This window comes from Schistocerca americana, chromosome X, assembly GCF_021461395.2.
Source record: "Schistocerca americana isolate TAMUIC-IGC-003095 chromosome X, iqSchAmer2.1, whole genome shotgun sequence".
NCBI classification, from domain to species: Eukaryota; Metazoa; Arthropoda; class Insecta; order Orthoptera; family Acrididae; genus Schistocerca; species Schistocerca americana.
In genome coordinates, this window is record NC_060130.1 from 887,576,291 (window position 1) to 887,594,225 (window position 17,935).

The 17,935-nt window shown below is 37.7% G+C and overlaps 1 protein-coding gene and 1 pseudogene across 3 annotated transcripts in view; one reads left to right on the forward strand and one right to left on the reverse strand.

Annotated features, from left to right (window-relative positions):
* LOC124555147 (uridine-cytidine kinase) overlaps nt 1-13,042 on the forward strand; it is a 133,917-nt gene extending 120,875 nt beyond the window's left edge. For all 3 annotated transcript variants that reach the window (XM_047128964.1, XM_047128961.1, XM_047128963.1), the window contains exon 7: nt 8,444-13,042. In XM_047128964.1, the coding sequence (XP_046984920.1) occupies nt 8,444-8,568 (125 nt within the window). In that variant the 3' untranslated portion in view covers nt 8,569-13,042. The remainder of the gene's footprint in view (nt 1-8,443) is intronic.
* LOC124557403 lies at nt 2,349-2,466 on the reverse strand (annotated as a pseudogene).
* Nucleotides 13,043-17,935: the final 4,893 nt, after the last annotated feature.

A 17,935-nucleotide genomic window follows, 5' to 3' on the forward strand; every position in this document is an offset into this window, starting at 1 on the left:
TAACTTTGTGACAGATTAAAAATGTTTGCCAGGCCAAGATTTGGACCCAGAAATTTGCCTTTCATGAGGAGTGCTCTTACTGACTCAGCTATCCAGGCATCAAAAATCTAATTCTGTCAGTACCTTTCCTGTGCTTTCCAAACTTCACAGAACCTGTCATGCATGCCTAGATGAATTAGTATTCTTGGAAGCAGTCTTCATCTCTGCGTAACTATCGAACCTGCATCCGTTTGAACCTGCTTGTTATAGTCGAGCCTCAGTCTCCCTCTGCAATTTTTATGCCACACACTTCCCACCAGTACCAAATTAAAGACTCCCTGATATCTGAGAATGTGCCCTATAACCCAGTCCCTTCTATTAGTTGAATTGCACCATAACTTCATTTACTCCTCAGTTTGATTCCCAAATATTCATCTAATATTCAGTGTTCTTTGTAGCATCACATTTCAAAAGCATCTATTCTCATCATGTCAGCACTGTTTATTGTCTATATTTCCAAAGGTCTCTTTAATTTTCATACAAATGGCACATATCTTTCCCATACCTGCTCTGCCATTTTGTGTATTATACCAGTCTCATTACCCGTTTGACTCATTACATTTTTATATCTCCTCTTTTCTTTAATTAAATTCTATATCTCACATTATCAGAGGATATCTACTGGGCCTTGTCTTTTTACCCATTTGATCCTCTGCTGCCTTTAATATTTCATCTCTCAGATCTGCCATTCGTCTTCTATTGTATTCTGCTCCCCTGTTTCAGTCATTCATTGTCTAATGCTCCTTTGAAACACATCCAGTGGTTCTTTCAATTTATTGAGGTCCCATCTTCTTAATTTCTTCAGTTTTTTCAGTTAATCTGCAGTCCACAACCAATAAATTGAGACCACATCTGCTCCTTGAAATGTATCGTAGCTTAAAATTTGATTTCAAATCATTCACTGTATGATTACGTAATCTATCTGAAACTTTCTGGTATCTCCAGGTCTCTACCATGTGTACAATTATCTTTCAAGATTCTTGAACTGTTGGTTAAATTGTGCTCTGTGCAAAATTCTACCAGCAGCTCTCCCTTTCATTGCTATTCCCCCGTCTGCATTCTCCTACTAATTTTCCATTCTTCCTTTCCCTACTACCGAATTTCAGTTGCAATTAAGATTTCATCTTCTTTAGCAATCTGATTGTTGGTTGTTTTTGGGGAAGGAGACCAGACAGCGTGGTCATCGGTCCATCGGATTAGGGAAGGATGGGGAAGGAAGTCGGCCGTGCCCTTTCTGAGGAACCATCCCGGCATTTACCTGGAGTGATTTAGGGAAATCACGGAAAACCTAAATCAGGATGGCCGGACGCGGGATTGAACCGTCGTCCTCCCGAATGCGAGTCCAGTGTCTAACCACTGCGCCACCTCGCTCGGTAGCAATCTGAATAATTTCTTTTATCTCACTGTACATTCTTTCAGTCTCTTCATCATTGCAGAGCTAGTAGGCCTGTATGCTTTGACTAATATGGTGGGTGTCAGCTTCGTGTCTTATCTCAGCTACACTAATGAGTTAACTGTGTCATTATCATGGAAAAATGGCTTAACCACAGCCAAGGCATGAAGCTTAGAAATTAGGAGACAGGTACAGGAAGAATTGAAGCAGTGAGGCTGAGTTGGGTATCGTGGCTGAGTAGCTTGGTTAGTAACAGCAAAGTTTCAGATTTGAGTCCCAGTACAACATGTACTTTGGTCCACATTGTTTTCCTCCTTGTGTAATTGTTTGACAGTTAATTGTGTGTTAAGAGGTGAGCTGAATGACTGGCAACTCTACTCATTCTTGTCCCAGATGTGTAGTTTTCAAAATCCCATTTGCCTGTCAGTGGGCTACCACGAATTTTGATGCATTGCCATGTGACGTATTGTGGCAACTACAAGTTCTCACATTCGTGACTACTTCCACTGTGTTGTATTGAATTTTAAATTAGTATACACAAAGTCACTGTAATTGACATATCATTGTGATATGGCATACTAATACTCAGTTCATATCTTATTCCATACAAGGATATGTATTCTACTTTTCCAATTGGTTGGCCAAATTTGATGTTACTTTGTGAACATTTGGCATGTGTTATCACAAAATCCATCATTTCAGTCCAGTTATCTAAAATATCAAATAGTGTCTTTATTCAGAAACATGTCCGATAATTTCTTTGAACACTACATAGGCGTCAGTGTATGTGCATATGGAGGGGCATGTGGTCAGCAAACCACTCTCCCGACCGTATGTCAGTTTACAAGACTGGAGCTGCTAGTTCTCAATCAAGTAGCTCCTCAATTTGCCTCACAAGGGCTGATTGCACACTGCTTGCCAACAGCGCTCGACAGACCGGATGGTCACCCATCCAAGTGTTAGCCCAGCCCGACAGCGCTTAACTTCGGTGATCTGATGGGGACCAGTGTTACCACTGCGGCAAGGCCGTTGGCCTACATCTGCACTGCTACTCTACAAATCATGCATAAGTGCTTGGCAGAGGGTTTCTCAGATTCACTTTCAGACTGTTTTCAAGATTGCACTCTTGAACAGTTTGGGGGGAAAAAAAGAACACTTAAATCTTACTGTGAGCTGTGATTTCTGTTATTTATTACATTTATCATTCCTCCGTGTTTAGGTGGGAGTTGAAAAAATGTTTTCACTTTCAGCAGAGAAAGATGGTAACTAGAATTTTGTGAAAACACATAGCTATAACAAAAAAGCACCTTCATTGTAATGATTGTCATTTCAACTCACCTATTCTATCAGTGACACTCTCCCCTATTACAAGATAATACAAAACAAACTCCTCTTCCTTGGACGTTTTCAATGTTCTCCAGCCGTTCTGTGTGGTAAGGATCTCATACCATGCAGGAATACTCCAGAAGAGGACAGACAAGTGTAGTGCGAGCAGACTCTTTAGCATATTTGTTGCATCTTCTAATTGTTCTGCCAGTGAAAAACAATCTTTGGTTTGTCTTCCCCATATCATTTTCTGTGTGATAGTTCCAGTTTAAATTGTTCTTTATTATTGTCCCTAGGTATTTAGTTGAATTGATAGACTAGATTTGTATGTTTTATCATTTAGCATAAATATAACAGATATCTTTTAGTACTCACATGGATGGCCTCACAAAATCAGTTGACACTTTTTGGATCAAACAGGTATATTGTCTAAATCATTTTACAATTAGTTTTGACTGTCTGACAACTTTACTAGATGGTAAATGACAATACAATCTGTGAACAGTCTCATAGGGCTGCCCAGATTGTCTCCTAACTTGCATATATACACTCCTGGAAATGGAAAAAAGAACACATTGACACCGGTGTGTCAGACCCACCATACTTGCTCCGGACACTGCGAGAGGGCTGTACAAGCAATGATCACACGCACGGCACAGCGGACACACCAGGAACCACGGTGTTGGCCGTCGAATGGCGCTAGCTGCGCAGCATTTGTGCACCGCCGCCGTCAGTGTCAGCCAGTTTGCCGTGGCATACGGAGCTCCATCGCAGTCTTTAACACTGGTAGCATGCCGCGACAGCGTGGACGTGAACCGTATGTGCAGTTGACGGACTTTGAGCGAGGGCGTATAGTGGGCATGCGGGAGGCCGGGTGGACGTACCGCCGAATTGCTCAACACGTGGGGCGTGAGGTCTCCACAGTACATTGATGTTGTCGTCAGTGGTCGGCGGAAGGTGCACGTGCCCGTCGACCAGGGACCGGACCGCAGCGACGCACGGATGCACGCCAAGACCGTAGGATCCTACGCAGTGCCGTAGGGGACCGCACCGCCACTTCCCAGCAAATTAGGGACACTGTTGCTCCTGGGGTATCGGCGAGGACCATTCGCAACCGTCTCCATAAAGCTGGGCTACGGTCCCGCACACCGTTAGGCTGTCTTCCGCTCACGCCCCAACATCGTGCAGCCCGCCTCCAGTGGTGTCGCGACAGGCGTGAATGGAGGGACGAATGGAGACGTGTCGTCTTCAGCGATGAGAGTCGCTTCTGCCTTGGTGCCAATGATGGTCGTATGCGTGTTTGGCGCCGTGCAGGTGAGCGCCACAATCAGGACTGCATACGACCGAGGCACACAGGGCCAACACCCGGCATCATGGTGTGGGGAGCGATCTCCTACACTGGCCGTACACCACTGGTGATCGTCGAGGGGACACTGAATAGTGCACGGTACATCCAAACCGTCATCGAACCCATCGTTCTACCATTCCTAGACCGGCAAGGGAACTTGCTGTTCCAACAGGACAATGCACGTCCGCATGTATCCCGTGCCACCCAACGTGCTCTAGAAGGTGTAAGTCAACTACGTCCCCCATTGAGCATGTTTGGGACTGGATGAAGCGTCGTCTCACGCGGTCTGCACGTCCAGCACGAACGCTGGTCCAACTGAGGCGCCAGGTGGAAATGGCATGGCAAGCCGTTCCACAGGACTACATCCAGCATCTCTACGATCGTCTCCATGGGAGAATAGCAGCCTGCATTGCTGCGAAAGCTGGATATATACTGTACTAGTGCCGACATTGTGCATGCTCTGTTGCCTGTGTCTATGTGCCTGTGGTTCTGTCAGTGTGATCATGTGATGTATCTGACCCCAGGAATGCGTCAATAAAGTTTCCCCTTCCTGGGACAATGAATTCACGGTGTTCTTATTTCAATTTCCAGGAGTGTAGATTAGAAACAGCAGAGGGCCTGTAACACTTCCTTTGGGAATGCAAGACAGTCTCACTTCATAACCTCCCATCAATTACTATAAACTGTGACCTTCCAGACAGTTGCATAACTGGGATAGTAAGACATGCAATTTGATTAGCAGCCACATGTAAGGAACAGTACCAAAAGCCTTTTGGAAATGTAGACATATGGAATCAACTCTAGATCCCCATCAGTAGCACTCATTGCACTATGTGTGAAGAGATCATTTCCTTAGAGGTATTTAATAATGATGGAACACAGTACACGTTTTGAAATCCTGCAAATTTATGTCAGTGATACAGGTCTATAATTCAGCATATTACTTCTATTTCTTGTGTGTTGATGTGACCTGAACAATTTTCTGGTCTTTAGATAAAAATCTTTCATCATGCAAGTGGTTGAACATGATTGCTAGAAACGGAATTGTTTCATCAGCGTACTCAAGAAGGAACCTAATCAGTACATATTCTGGATTGGAAGACTTGGTTTTGTTAAGTGACTTAAGTTGTTTCACTACACTGAGGGTATATACTTCTGAATCACTCATGTTGGCAGCTGTTCTTGATTTGAATTCTGGAATGTTTACTGCATATTCTTTTGTGAAGTGTCCATTTCTTTTTATGTTAAGTAACTGGAATAATTAGCACATGGAAAAAAAATAGATTTACAGCTGTTGAGATTATAGGAAACTTATGTTGACAGTAAAGGCCTCTCTAAGCACCATATCACAGTTTTCCTAAATTATACGTGATTCTCATCATATTAGTCAACAATTCCTGAGGGTATTTTCATTCTGTTGTTACAACTAGAAGAAAATGGATGGAGTGAAAATACCCTCAGGAATTATAAGCAACTATGGACAATAAGGTCACACAAATGAAGAATATTATTCAACAATTTGTAATCAGTACATAGCTAGTTCACATTTTTAGTATACACACCAGACTGCTATTTTTTACACACTTAAGAAAGTAATTGCTTTAATGTCACTTATGTTGGGGGGATATGGACAGATGCTTGAATTATCAGTTGTGTTTCCTGTCAGGGCTTGGCCATACAAAGTTCTATGGGTAACCATGGAAAACAAATATATCACTGAAAATACTATGAAATATTAATTACATAGGAATGACATGTCTGGATAACTGTGCGTATTAGGATGCCACTTTCAAGATTTGGGGAGACGCACCAGCCCCATATCAAATCTGTTCATCAAATTAATGATGACGGGCGGTATTCTGGCCAACCAATGAGGGCTGGTGTGCCGACCAGCCTGGGTATTGTTTTTAGGTGATTTCCTACATCTGACTACGTGAATACTGGGTTGGTACTCATGTTCTGCTTCAGTTACATGATTCACGAACACTTTAAAAACATTCTCACATTTTCACTTAGGATAGTGCAGATGGGGTACACAAATTATTCTGTCTGCTGAGGCAGGGTGCTGGGGTGGGGGGGGGGGGGGGGGAGGGGTGGCGGCAACAGGAAGGGCATCCATCACTCTCCACCACTAAAATTTTCAAATCCAGATTAACTTCCCAGCCCCAGAAAGGCAAGGAAAACGAAGAAGAAGATTCACTATGTAGGATTAAATTATTAGTCTATAGTTTTGAGACTGTAAACAGATTATTAACACTTTGGAGACTGAGGCCAAGCATAGTTTGGGACAGATTGCTGTGTTCAAATGACTGCACCCAAAATATGAAAAATAAATCTTGAAGCTTGGTCCTTTTTTTAGTATGTATAGCTCTAGAAGATGTATCAATTACACATGTGCCAGCAAAACTTTAAATAATGGCGCAATGACCAATCATTTTGGCGCAGTATTCCTCTAAGGTGCCAGTCTTCAAAATGTTAAAGAAGATGTATAAAAGAGAGTTGTTAAAAATAGTAATGCTATAAATTTATTGATGAGGCAGAGAGTTTAATGGGATAGGATCTATAGCTATCACAAACTGCCTGAATGATAATGTTTTATAACTCTGGCTGTTATTGGCTGAAGTAAAACTTCCCTTTATTTTGTTTCCATTACTGTACAGTTTTGGCTGTGGAGCCTCTTTCAAATGTAAATACATTCCATTCTTAGTGGTATACTGGGCCACTAGTGTACTAGATACACATGTTGCCATGAAGTATAATAGTGTGGCCTACCTTCTACAGTTACATTGTGATGTGTGAATAGATGAGTTTTTGAATTGACCCAAGTATGGTCATTCTGATGGATTGTACTTATGCATGTATGACATGGCTTCACAGCCATAACTGTACCATTATGGAAATGAAATTAAGGGGAGTTTTACTTTGTTGAATGAGAGCTAGTGTGGTAAAATGTTGTCATTCAAAGAAGGGCCTTCATTCTGTTATTCAGACAGGCAGCCAGTTATTCTACAGATAGTGGCTATATTTACATATCGTGTATGAACTTAAATTAAAGAGCTATATGAATTTTGGAAATTATTTGCTTACCACATGGCTACATAACATTGGATTACAACAGTTTATTAACTGGGGTTATGGCTTTTTACTATATAAATTGTTACTGGACATTTCAGGGGTGGTATTTTCACAGTTTTCTCAATTGAAAGTGTATGTGTGAGCTGAAAAGTAGACTGTGTATCTATCTCATAGTGCCACTGACAGGTGTCTTTAAGTAGAAGGGATATCTACCAGTAGCCATCATAAAGATGACATGGGCTTATTAAACAGCCAGCTGAGACACATAATGTGTCATACCTTTAAAAAAGCACCGGCTTGTAATGATATATGATACTTCACTTGAGAGAGAGAGAAAGAGGAGGAGAGAGAGGGGGGAGAGAGAGAGAGAGAGAGAGAGAGAGAGAGAGAGAGAGAGAGAGAGAGAGAGAGAGAGAGAATTTTGGTTCTAAACCAAAAAAACTACTGTCTTGAAGCATAGCATTTTGTTCAGGAGCCTCCCATGTGTGATGACGGTAGATGTGTTATGATGCACCCTTAGGCAAAAAATCATTCCACAGACTATTAAAAATTACTTTCCATTTAAAACTGGTAGAGGCATACAAATATTTAGGCACATTTTGACTACAATAAACAGTATTGTTAAAAGGTGTGCTCACTGGCTAACACGACAAAAACATAAACAAATAATAAAAGCATCTTCTCTCATTGTACTGCTAAACAGAAAATAAAATGGGAATGTGTAGGAATAAAATGTAACATTCTTCAATTTCCTGTACAAAATTACTTCACTGGGAAATATACGGTATTCAAGAAGGCCAATAAGTGTAGAACAAATTTTTCTGGTACGTTGCTTGGGGATGTTTTGAAATTGTGGTTATTTGCTGCAGTCTGCAAGATGGGACATCATTTTCATCTGTACATGTAAGACTTATACAACATTTCACATTCAGTTAGTAGTATTCTGACAAATTTGGCAAAGTACTTACTCTGAATTTTGATGATTCATATTATTATTTTCCAAAACTGTTGTGTCTACCTATACTAATCATCATTATAACAAAAAAAATTATACAGAGATCCACCATTCACATATCACTCTTTTATTCCAAATATTTCTTATGCTTTGATTTTATATGTAGTTTACAAAAAGTTACAAACAGAATTTCTTCGTGATCTAAAATGGACAATATGTACTCTGATTACACTTTATAATATGAATGCTTTACTGTTTACTTTTTTGTGTTGGACATAAGTACTGACTTGCTCCTTCTTTCTTCCAGTGGCCATTGACTTAATTGTGCAGCACATTCGAGACATACGTATCAACCGACGTGTTCCCAGCTCTTCAAGTCTCAATATTAAGAAGACTCAGACAACAGATGGTTATTTCACAAGACCTCACTGAAATTACTACAAAGACATTTTACAGACGTTATCTCTACTTGATCAACGTAATTAAGTTACAAATATTTTTGGTATTTTACATAACATATCATTCATTCTCCTTTTTTTTCATTTTGAGGAATTCCTCATTCAGATTATTTTAGAATCATTAAGTGTCTGTGTGTGTGTGTGTGTGTGTGTGTGTGTGTGTGTGTGTGAGAGAGAGAGAGAGAGAGAGAGAGAGAGAGAGAGAGAGAGAGAGAGAGAGATCTTGTGTATGTATTTGTCAAATAAGATCAAGATCTTGTAACATCTTACCATGTACATCTTCAAATCTTCAAGTCCTAAATGTGTACAAATTTTTGTTGTGGTTGAGAAGTTAGGAAGAAATGCCATTTTTTCCATTACATTCTTCGTTTGCCATGTTATTGCAAGTGCAATGAAAATAAGAATATATCAAACCAAAGATGATAGTTCCTTAATGTGTACTTACATTTTATTTATGCAATTCATTTACAACAACATCAGTAGCTGTTCTCTGCAAACCACTGTGTGCAGAATATACTTTTTATTGTATCATATGCACACTAATGGATGGAACATTGGAACAATAACTGTTTATTGCCTCTATTCAAGCTGTTATTAGTAAAAGTTTTTCTTCGTGATCCCTGTAATAACATTATGTCCTGGGTGGAGGATTCTGCTCTAAAATCAGCTCTTGGTGTTTCCTGACAACATTTTCATGAGACATTGTGCATTTTCATTTGAGGTCTATCAGTTCAGATTTTTCAGAAATCCAGACAATTCTATTTCTAATTACCCCACCAAGTGATGTGCACATTGCTAATTCTCTGGACTCATATTCAAGTGGAGGGTGTTGAAATCCCTATTTGACCATCCCAATTGTGGTTTTTCCATAGTTGCTTTACATTGCTTAAGGAAAATGCCAGTATGATCTTTTGATAAGTATTTGGTCAATTTATTTCTGTATCCTTGTCCAGTCTGACTGTTTACTCTGTCTCTAATGCTCTCCTGAGCAGGGTGTTAAATCTTAATCTACCTAGCTTCCTTCCCTCCATCTAATAACATCAGTCTTGACAGGATGTTAATAAACTTTTTTTTCCTCAAGTCAACGTACCTTTGACAATTAAAATGGTTCAAATGGCTCTGAGCACTATGCGACTTAACTTCTGAGGTCATCAGTCCCCTAGAACTTAGAACTACTTAAACCTAACTAACCTAAGGACATCAGAAACATCCATGCCCGAGACAGGATTCGAACCTGTGACCGTAGTGGTTGCGCGGTTCCAGACTGTAGTGCCTAGAACCGCTCGGCCACTCCGGCTGTTTTTGGCGATTCACACTGACCTTTGTACATTATTTCCCACTCTGTTCCAACATGGTATGGCCCCCACACATGTGAGCAGTATTTCAGTATATGCTGTTCAAATATTTTATAGCTAATCTCTTTTGCAAACAAACTGCATGTCTTCAGTATGCTACCACTTACACTGATCCTGTCATGTTTTTTACTTACCACTGTATCTTTGCTAATTCCAGATATTTAATGTGATGACTGACTGCAGTTGTGACTTATGAATTCATGTAATCAAAGTTTACTACAGTTTGTACAGTTTGATATATCACAAAGCAAACACATTTCAATGTTTAGAGTCAGTTACCCACTTCTGTATGGAACTGTAATCAATTCCAAACAGTGAAGGAGGGCTAGGATAGGGGGCAGCAGTTGTCTGACACCTCTCCTCTACAAAAAATGTACTTCAAAAACTGAACACACATCCTGCACTGCATCATACACTGATATATCAGTTCAACTCAGTATCCTAAGAAAGGCTACTGACTAGTAGCATGTGTACCCAGAATCATTTGTCTTGAAACCTCAAAACTATTTTGCCATCCACCATTAAATTAATATCAGTTGCGCCTCCCGCCCTTCACCCTATCACTTCATATCCTGACTGCACTCTTGTGTCCATAGCTGATAGGGTATTTGTGCAGTTTTTCTTGTCTAACATTTCCCTATAGATAACCAATTCTTTTTCTTTTTTTGTGCCTTTGTTTCAAATTGGCCCAGGGTTGGCATCGTTAATTTAAGAGGTGGCTGGATGCCCATTATGTACCACCCCTTTACTGCCCTGGATGGAATATGTATACCACAACACTCTCATGTAGTGTTATTCATGTGAAAGTGAGTGAAAGTTTTTGAAATGTTTGCGAATCATATAACTGAGGTACTTGGGTACAAGCCTGGTATTCACCTAATGGGACATGTAAAACTGTCTAAAAAGCACATGCAGACTGGCCAGCCCATTGACCCTCATCATATTCAGTCTGGGACTGGCACAACTGTCCATCCTGGAAGAGGCATTTCAAGATGCACAGCTACCTGGGCAGGTCTCCTCATAGATAATCACAAACTCTATAAAAATGAATCTCACATTTCAACTAATATTATCTATGAAGTCATTAAAAAATAACGTGAACTGTTATGGGTCACATCCAAAATCAGTTTTGTGTTCGTGGATGACCATGTCGAAGATAAGGTGATATTTTCTGTGTTTCAGGAAATCCTTAATCAAGTGTAAATTCAGCAAGATGTTTCATACAAATGTACCTTCTTCATTATGTATTAGTCCAAAGATGAATAAAAATCTTTTCAAATGTTGACTCTAGCAGTGGCCGTTAAGAGATCATGTATGAGCAGCATGAGTTGAGTTAAGCAACACATGAATGATATTTTTAGAAACCATGCTGATTCATCATGTGTGAACACAGAAGACATTCTTGATTAATGCTACAGGCAAATCTGATTGATGTAAGGTGAGCTGTATCAATTCTGTTGCCTTTTTTCTAGACTGCTGAGATCTCTGCTCTCGTCCAATTGCTAGAAACAGTTTTCTGCTCACAGGGTCTGGAGTAAATTATATTCAGGAGAAGACATAATTCAAGGGAAAGTTTTATGTAGAACTTCACAAGGATTTTGTTATAATCTTAGTAAGTTTTAGGGAAATCTTGTATTATGAGTATCTTTGCTACTGAAATTGTTATGTCATCTCTGCAATGTGGATGGTGGCAGTCTTTCTTGATTTCATCTAATGTATAGCAAGTGTTACTAGTTTGTCACTGTGTGTGGTTTTTAAAATATTGAAGATAAATATTTTTATTAAAATGGTTTAATTCTATAATGTTATCAAATTAGATGTGCCATATCAACAGTCTAGATCAGTTTTAGAATAGCTTGGATAACTGAACTATTCAGAAAGAAGTAATCTGCAACTGAAACACTAGTTACATTCCATAATGTTGATAAATGACCTGTGTAGTGTAACAAGGATGAATTTAGTCATTGGATAGATTCAGTTATCTGACTTAAGTGTTGCAATACATAATCAATTAAACATATAGTTCTTTTAAAATTAGGTGTTTTGTTAATCTTTACAAAAAGTGAGAGAGTAGTCCTCTTCACACATACACACACTTTAAGTGCCTTAATGAACTTTGCAAAGGATTTTGTAAATTGTGCAGTGGGAGTTGTAAATTGTTCAGTGAGAGTTGTGAATGTGTGGTAAAATGTGTTGTTTCCTTAAGTGTGCTTGAAAAGTAAAGCTTATGAGTGGCGATAAGGTGAGCTGTAAAGCTGATTGATAGCAGTATTAACTATATTATGTAAATAAAAAGCCATATTTGCTGTGATGTATTAAAAATGAGCCAAAGAAGCAGAGTAGTATTTATTTGAATGTAACTACAGCCAAGTCCTGTAGAGTGAGACTAATTTCCATAAAATTGCCCAGAAATATAACAAATGTTCTGTTTTGTACATTCACTGGAAATACTCTTAGGAAAACTAGTAATGTACATTTCCTGAACTAATTATCTAGTTTGTAATCAAGTAGAATGATATTAAGATGTGCAATGTGAAAGTAACTTTGCTGTTAACGTCATTTTCTCGCTGTGATAATATCCTTCTGAGGTACTACCATATTAATGTAAAATCTGTTCTATAATGTTATGAATGCATCATGTACAATGCTTGAAACCTGTGCAATTGATAAGAAAATTTTTGGGATGTACATGAGTCACATTTTTGGTATTTATAGAATTATTTTGCTTTTCTTTAGATTATTTTTAAATATCTGGCAGCAGTTTTAAGTATAAACTGAGACATAGGGATCACATTCAATTTGAGGAAGCCACATTCATGCAACCCTCCTAAAAAGCATCTAAAGAATAGTAACATGAGAGCTTACTGTAGATTTTTGTGTTGTGTCAGGAAAATGAAGTTTTTGTAACAGTTTGTGTGCTGTTTGTCAATTTCATTGTGTATACCCCAATTTGTGATACTTTTATATATTGTTCCATCTTTTGATTTGAATATTGTGTTAATAATTTAATGTTTTCTAATGTTAATAAGTTTGATGTTAAATTTATTACTGTTTTGAGTTTTATTGGATTAAAATTATGAAATATGCTTGTTACAAGCTGGTTTGCATTTCACTATATTTTTCAATTAGTTGGCTCCTATTGTAGTACCTTTTGGGATGAGTCTACAAGGCATACATAACAGCAAGATAAAATAAGCATACAGACATAGATGAGATTAAGGAAGAATTTTTTTGCATAATTCTATATGAATGAGCAACTATGACCAGCTGTTTTATAAACATTAATTTAGTGCTTATTGAAAGCATGTTCAATTCTGAGTGTAGATACATATTCTCACATATTACTCATGTTCTTCAATTGTGCGTGCACAGGTATGGTCACGAATTACTCAGCATTTTTTTGACAGCTATACTGCAATACACTACATAATTACCATAGTTCAGCATATATTTTATTAACTGAACATGTTCGCCACAATTGAGTTATTGACAACAAATATCACTGTGGGCCTGATGTTTTAACATAATTTTGTTCCAGATAATTTAGTAGTTTAGGCTACTAACAGTACATTTATATTCACTGTAAGCAGTTGTTGACAATTATTTCCTCTTGTGTAAGTGCAAATTAAGCACAGTACCACTGTGTTGTCAGTAGCAGTAATCCACTACAGACAATATAACTGAATTAGGAATTATTGCATCTTAACACGATACTGAACTAGGCACCTGGAACTGTTGACATTACTTCAGAATTATTAATGTTATATGAAGAATAACCATGACAAACATTGTTCTGTCTCATATGCAAGATATATGAGACAGGTGAAGTGCCTTCAGACTTCAAGAACAATTTGTTAATTCAAAAATCAAAAAAGTCAGGTGCTGACAGGAGTGAATATTACCGAACCATCAATTTAATAAGACATGGCTGTAAACATATGGATTAAATGGTAGAAGCCAACCTGGAGGAAGATCATTGTGGGTCCTGGAGAAATATAAATACACACAATGCAATACTGACACTACAACATACCAGAAGATAGTTTGAAGAAAGGCAAACCAACATTTATATAATTTGTAGATTTAGAAAAAGGTTTTGGCACTTTCAACTGGAACTAACTATTTGGAATTCTGAAGTTATAAGGACTAAAATAAAGGGAGAAGAAACTTTCAACTGTAAACAATATCTCTTGAAAGACAATGAAGGAAGACTTCATTGTAATATATGGTGGTGCAAATGAAGTCGCACACAACGATGGTTTGCACGCTGTTAATGCCCTAAAATCTGCCCTAAACCATCTAAATGACTCAAACGTCATTGTTCTCGATATTCCACACAGGTATGACCTGCCTCAATTCTCGTGTGTAAACAGGGCAGTAGCATATACAAACAGTCAATATGCAGAAATTTGCAACCGTTACGCAAATGTACAAATGGTTAACGTGCAACATTTTAGTAGAGATCTTTACACCACTCATGGGCTTCACCTCAATCAGCGCAGAAAAAGTCACTTAGCGTCCATTATTTGTGAAATCGTCGTAAATGCCAGGAACAACGTATACTCAAAACACACTCATTCGAAGAATGAGTGCTCCACAGCACAAGAAGACTGCAGGAATGGGTATAGACAGACGACATTGGACAAATGGCTGCTGAAAACACCAGGTAAAGCTGATTCTTCCCAGGCTCCCAGTACATGGAAACAGACCAACCTCAATAAATGGATAGTGAAAAATACCAAACTCACTCTGTCAACTGATATTTATTTTTTAGGGATAAATGTATAAGTGGTTCTGGTAGGGTGATACGTCCATCAAGCCTTCAACAATCCAAACTCACTTTCAAATTAATTCAGCAGAACTTTCAAAGTCTTGGCAATAAGCACAACGAGTTGTATACCATTGCAGCAATTGATAACCCTGATGTTTTAGTTATAAGTGAACACTGGTACACAGATGAGATAATTAGTGTATGTAAGCCACTTTCCATGAACTTTTGCTCTGCCTTCAGTAGAAAAGAGAAACGTGGTGGTGGGGTAGCTATCTTTGCAGCCAGTGGTAGTAATTATAGTATAATAGATGTAAGTGCTTTCAGCATTGAGGGTGTAATCGAACTAGCAGCAATTAATTATAAGCGAGGGAAAGAGAACTTAATTATTATAGGCCTATAGAGACCTCCATCTGGTAGCGTAGATAGTTTCTTTGATGTTCTTAATGACCTGCTTGTTGTCATTGACAGTAAACACTGCAATAAAAATGGCTGGGTTAACATAATACTAACTGGAGATATAAACATTGACTTGCTGTCCAATGACTCTGTATCTAAAAAACTAATGCTAATACTAGCTCAATTTAACTTAACATTTCTGATAAACGAGCCCTCTAGAGAGGTCAATAGTGTAAAATCATGCATTGACAACATTATAACTAACATGTCCCACTTTACATGCAGTGCATCAGTTCTGAAGCTTGCCATTTCTGAACACCACGCAGTACAGGTATTGATAGAAGCTGAAAATCTTCATGTCAATAGAAAAGAGAAACAATATGTGAAAAAAAGAATGACCAATGATGACAATGTTAAAGATTTCAACAGTTTGCTAAAAAGCTTACAATGGGGTGAAAAAAACAGCATTGCTTTCAGTGAGTTTTCATCAGATTTTTATTATTGCTTCAATGTCTCGTGTCCATAAATGACCTTTACAGTAAATGACTGCAAAAAGATACAAAAAATAACTGGATAAATCATGAAGTAAAAACAGCAAGAGAGAAACTTAGACTTATCCAATATGCAATGATAAATAATAACAATAATAATAGACTAAAGGTAGAATTTAAGAACTATCAGGATTACTATAAAGATCTTCTGTTAGAAACTAAAAGTAAATATGTAGCCACAATGTTAAGAAACTCTAATAACACAGGTTTAGCTGTTTGGAAAGTAATAAATAGCTTTAGGATATTGTAAGGACAGATCAACAAGTGATTTTACTATAAACCATAAAGGGCATATCATGAAATGTCAATGTCAGATTGCAAATGTTTTTAATGAGTACTTTTCTTCTGTTGGAAAATCTGTCAATGACCATTTTAAGAATCTTCAGCATAGATATAGGGGCATTCCAATCAAACAAAGCATATACTTGGCCCCAACCAATAACAAGGAAGTCAAAAACACAGTAATGTCATTAAAAATACAAAATCAGCAGGCTATGATGGATTGTCTATCAGTACACTGAAAAGATGCATAGACAACATATCTGATGCCATGGCCACAGCAGTAAATGATGTAATTGCATCAGGTTGTTTCCCAGATAGTCTAAAGACAGCACAAGTAACCCTGATTCACAAGAAAGGTGATAAATCTAAAATTGAAAACTACCGCCCCATCTCAATCTTACCTGCATTTTCTAAGGTAGTTGAGAAAGTTATTTATACTAGACTAATAACATTCCTGAGTCAACACAATTTAATATTTGAAAATCAGAATGGCTTTATGAAAAACAAGTCAACATCAGTAGCAGCAGCACAATTAATAGACAAAATAATAACAGCCATAGAGAACAAGGAGTATGTAACTGGAGTGTTCCTTGATCTAGAAAAAGCTTTTGATTGTGTCAACATCACCATATTACTTGACAAGCTGTGGAACCTGGGTATCAGAGGAACTGGCTATGAGCTAATAAAATCGTATATGAGCAATAGAAAACAATTTGTCTTGCTTAAAACAAACAGTGGGTCTTACAAATCTAAAATTACAGACATCAAATATGGAGTGCCTCAAGGTTCTGTCTTGGGACCCCTTCTTTTCTTGATTTATGTTAATGATATACAGTATTGTTCTCCTAACTGTACAAAAATATTGTATGCAGATGACACATCAATAGTGTGTAAACACAAAGACTATGAGAGTCTGGAGGTACAGTGCAACAGTGTAACTAATGAAATAGTCAAGTATTTTAATGAAAGCCATCTAAATGTAAGTGCTTCAAAGACTGCAATGATGGAATTTAAGACAAGGAAACAAATAGAATTTGACATGAAATTATCCATAGGAAATGCCATTGTAAAAAAGGAAAAATGGACAAAGTTCTTGGGAATTACAATCCAGGACAGCCTCAAATGGGACATGCATATTGATTCCTTAGCATGTAAGCTGTCGAAGAATGTGTTTGCTATAAATATGATTAGCAAATATTGTAAGGACATGGGTGTACTAAAAACTGCTTATCATGCCCTATTCTCATCAAACTTAAACTATGCTGTAGAAATATGGGGTGCAACAACTCAAGCCAACCTAAGTACATTATTAATACTACAGAAAAAAGTTATCAGAATTATTTGTGGTGCCAAACCTCGAGAATCATGTCAGAATCTGTTCCCAAAATTAGGTGTGCTTACCATTATAGGTGTGTACATATTGAAATTATATTGCTTGTGAAAACAAAAATCCAAATTTCAACTGTGACCTGCACCAGTATGATACAAGCCAAAAGTTCAGATACCATGTAAATAGCCACAGAACAGCTTTATATGAAAAAAATGCACTTCATACTGGGCTGAAGCTAGCCAATGCCCTACCAAAAAGTCTCACAATCCTTCCTACTAACAAATTAAAAGATCAGCTAAAAAGAATTCTAATTGAAAACCCTTTTTATTCCCTAGACGAGTATTATATCTGTATGAAAAGTGCTTCATAAGTATGTCAAGCTCATAGTTTTAAGTAACCTACAACTAATATAATGTTGATAGAAACAATATTTGTAATATCATTATTGTATACTACCAGACGTAAAATCCATCAAAATGTAAAATTTATTAATACAAACAAATCTTTAGTTTGTAATTTATAAACTGACGTATTCAGAAGAATAATCTGTATGATGTCCTGAAACTGTATTATTTCTAGGGATTGTATTTGATTATTCGATGTTGAATAAATATTATTATTATTATTATTATATACAACTTGAACTGAAAAAGCAA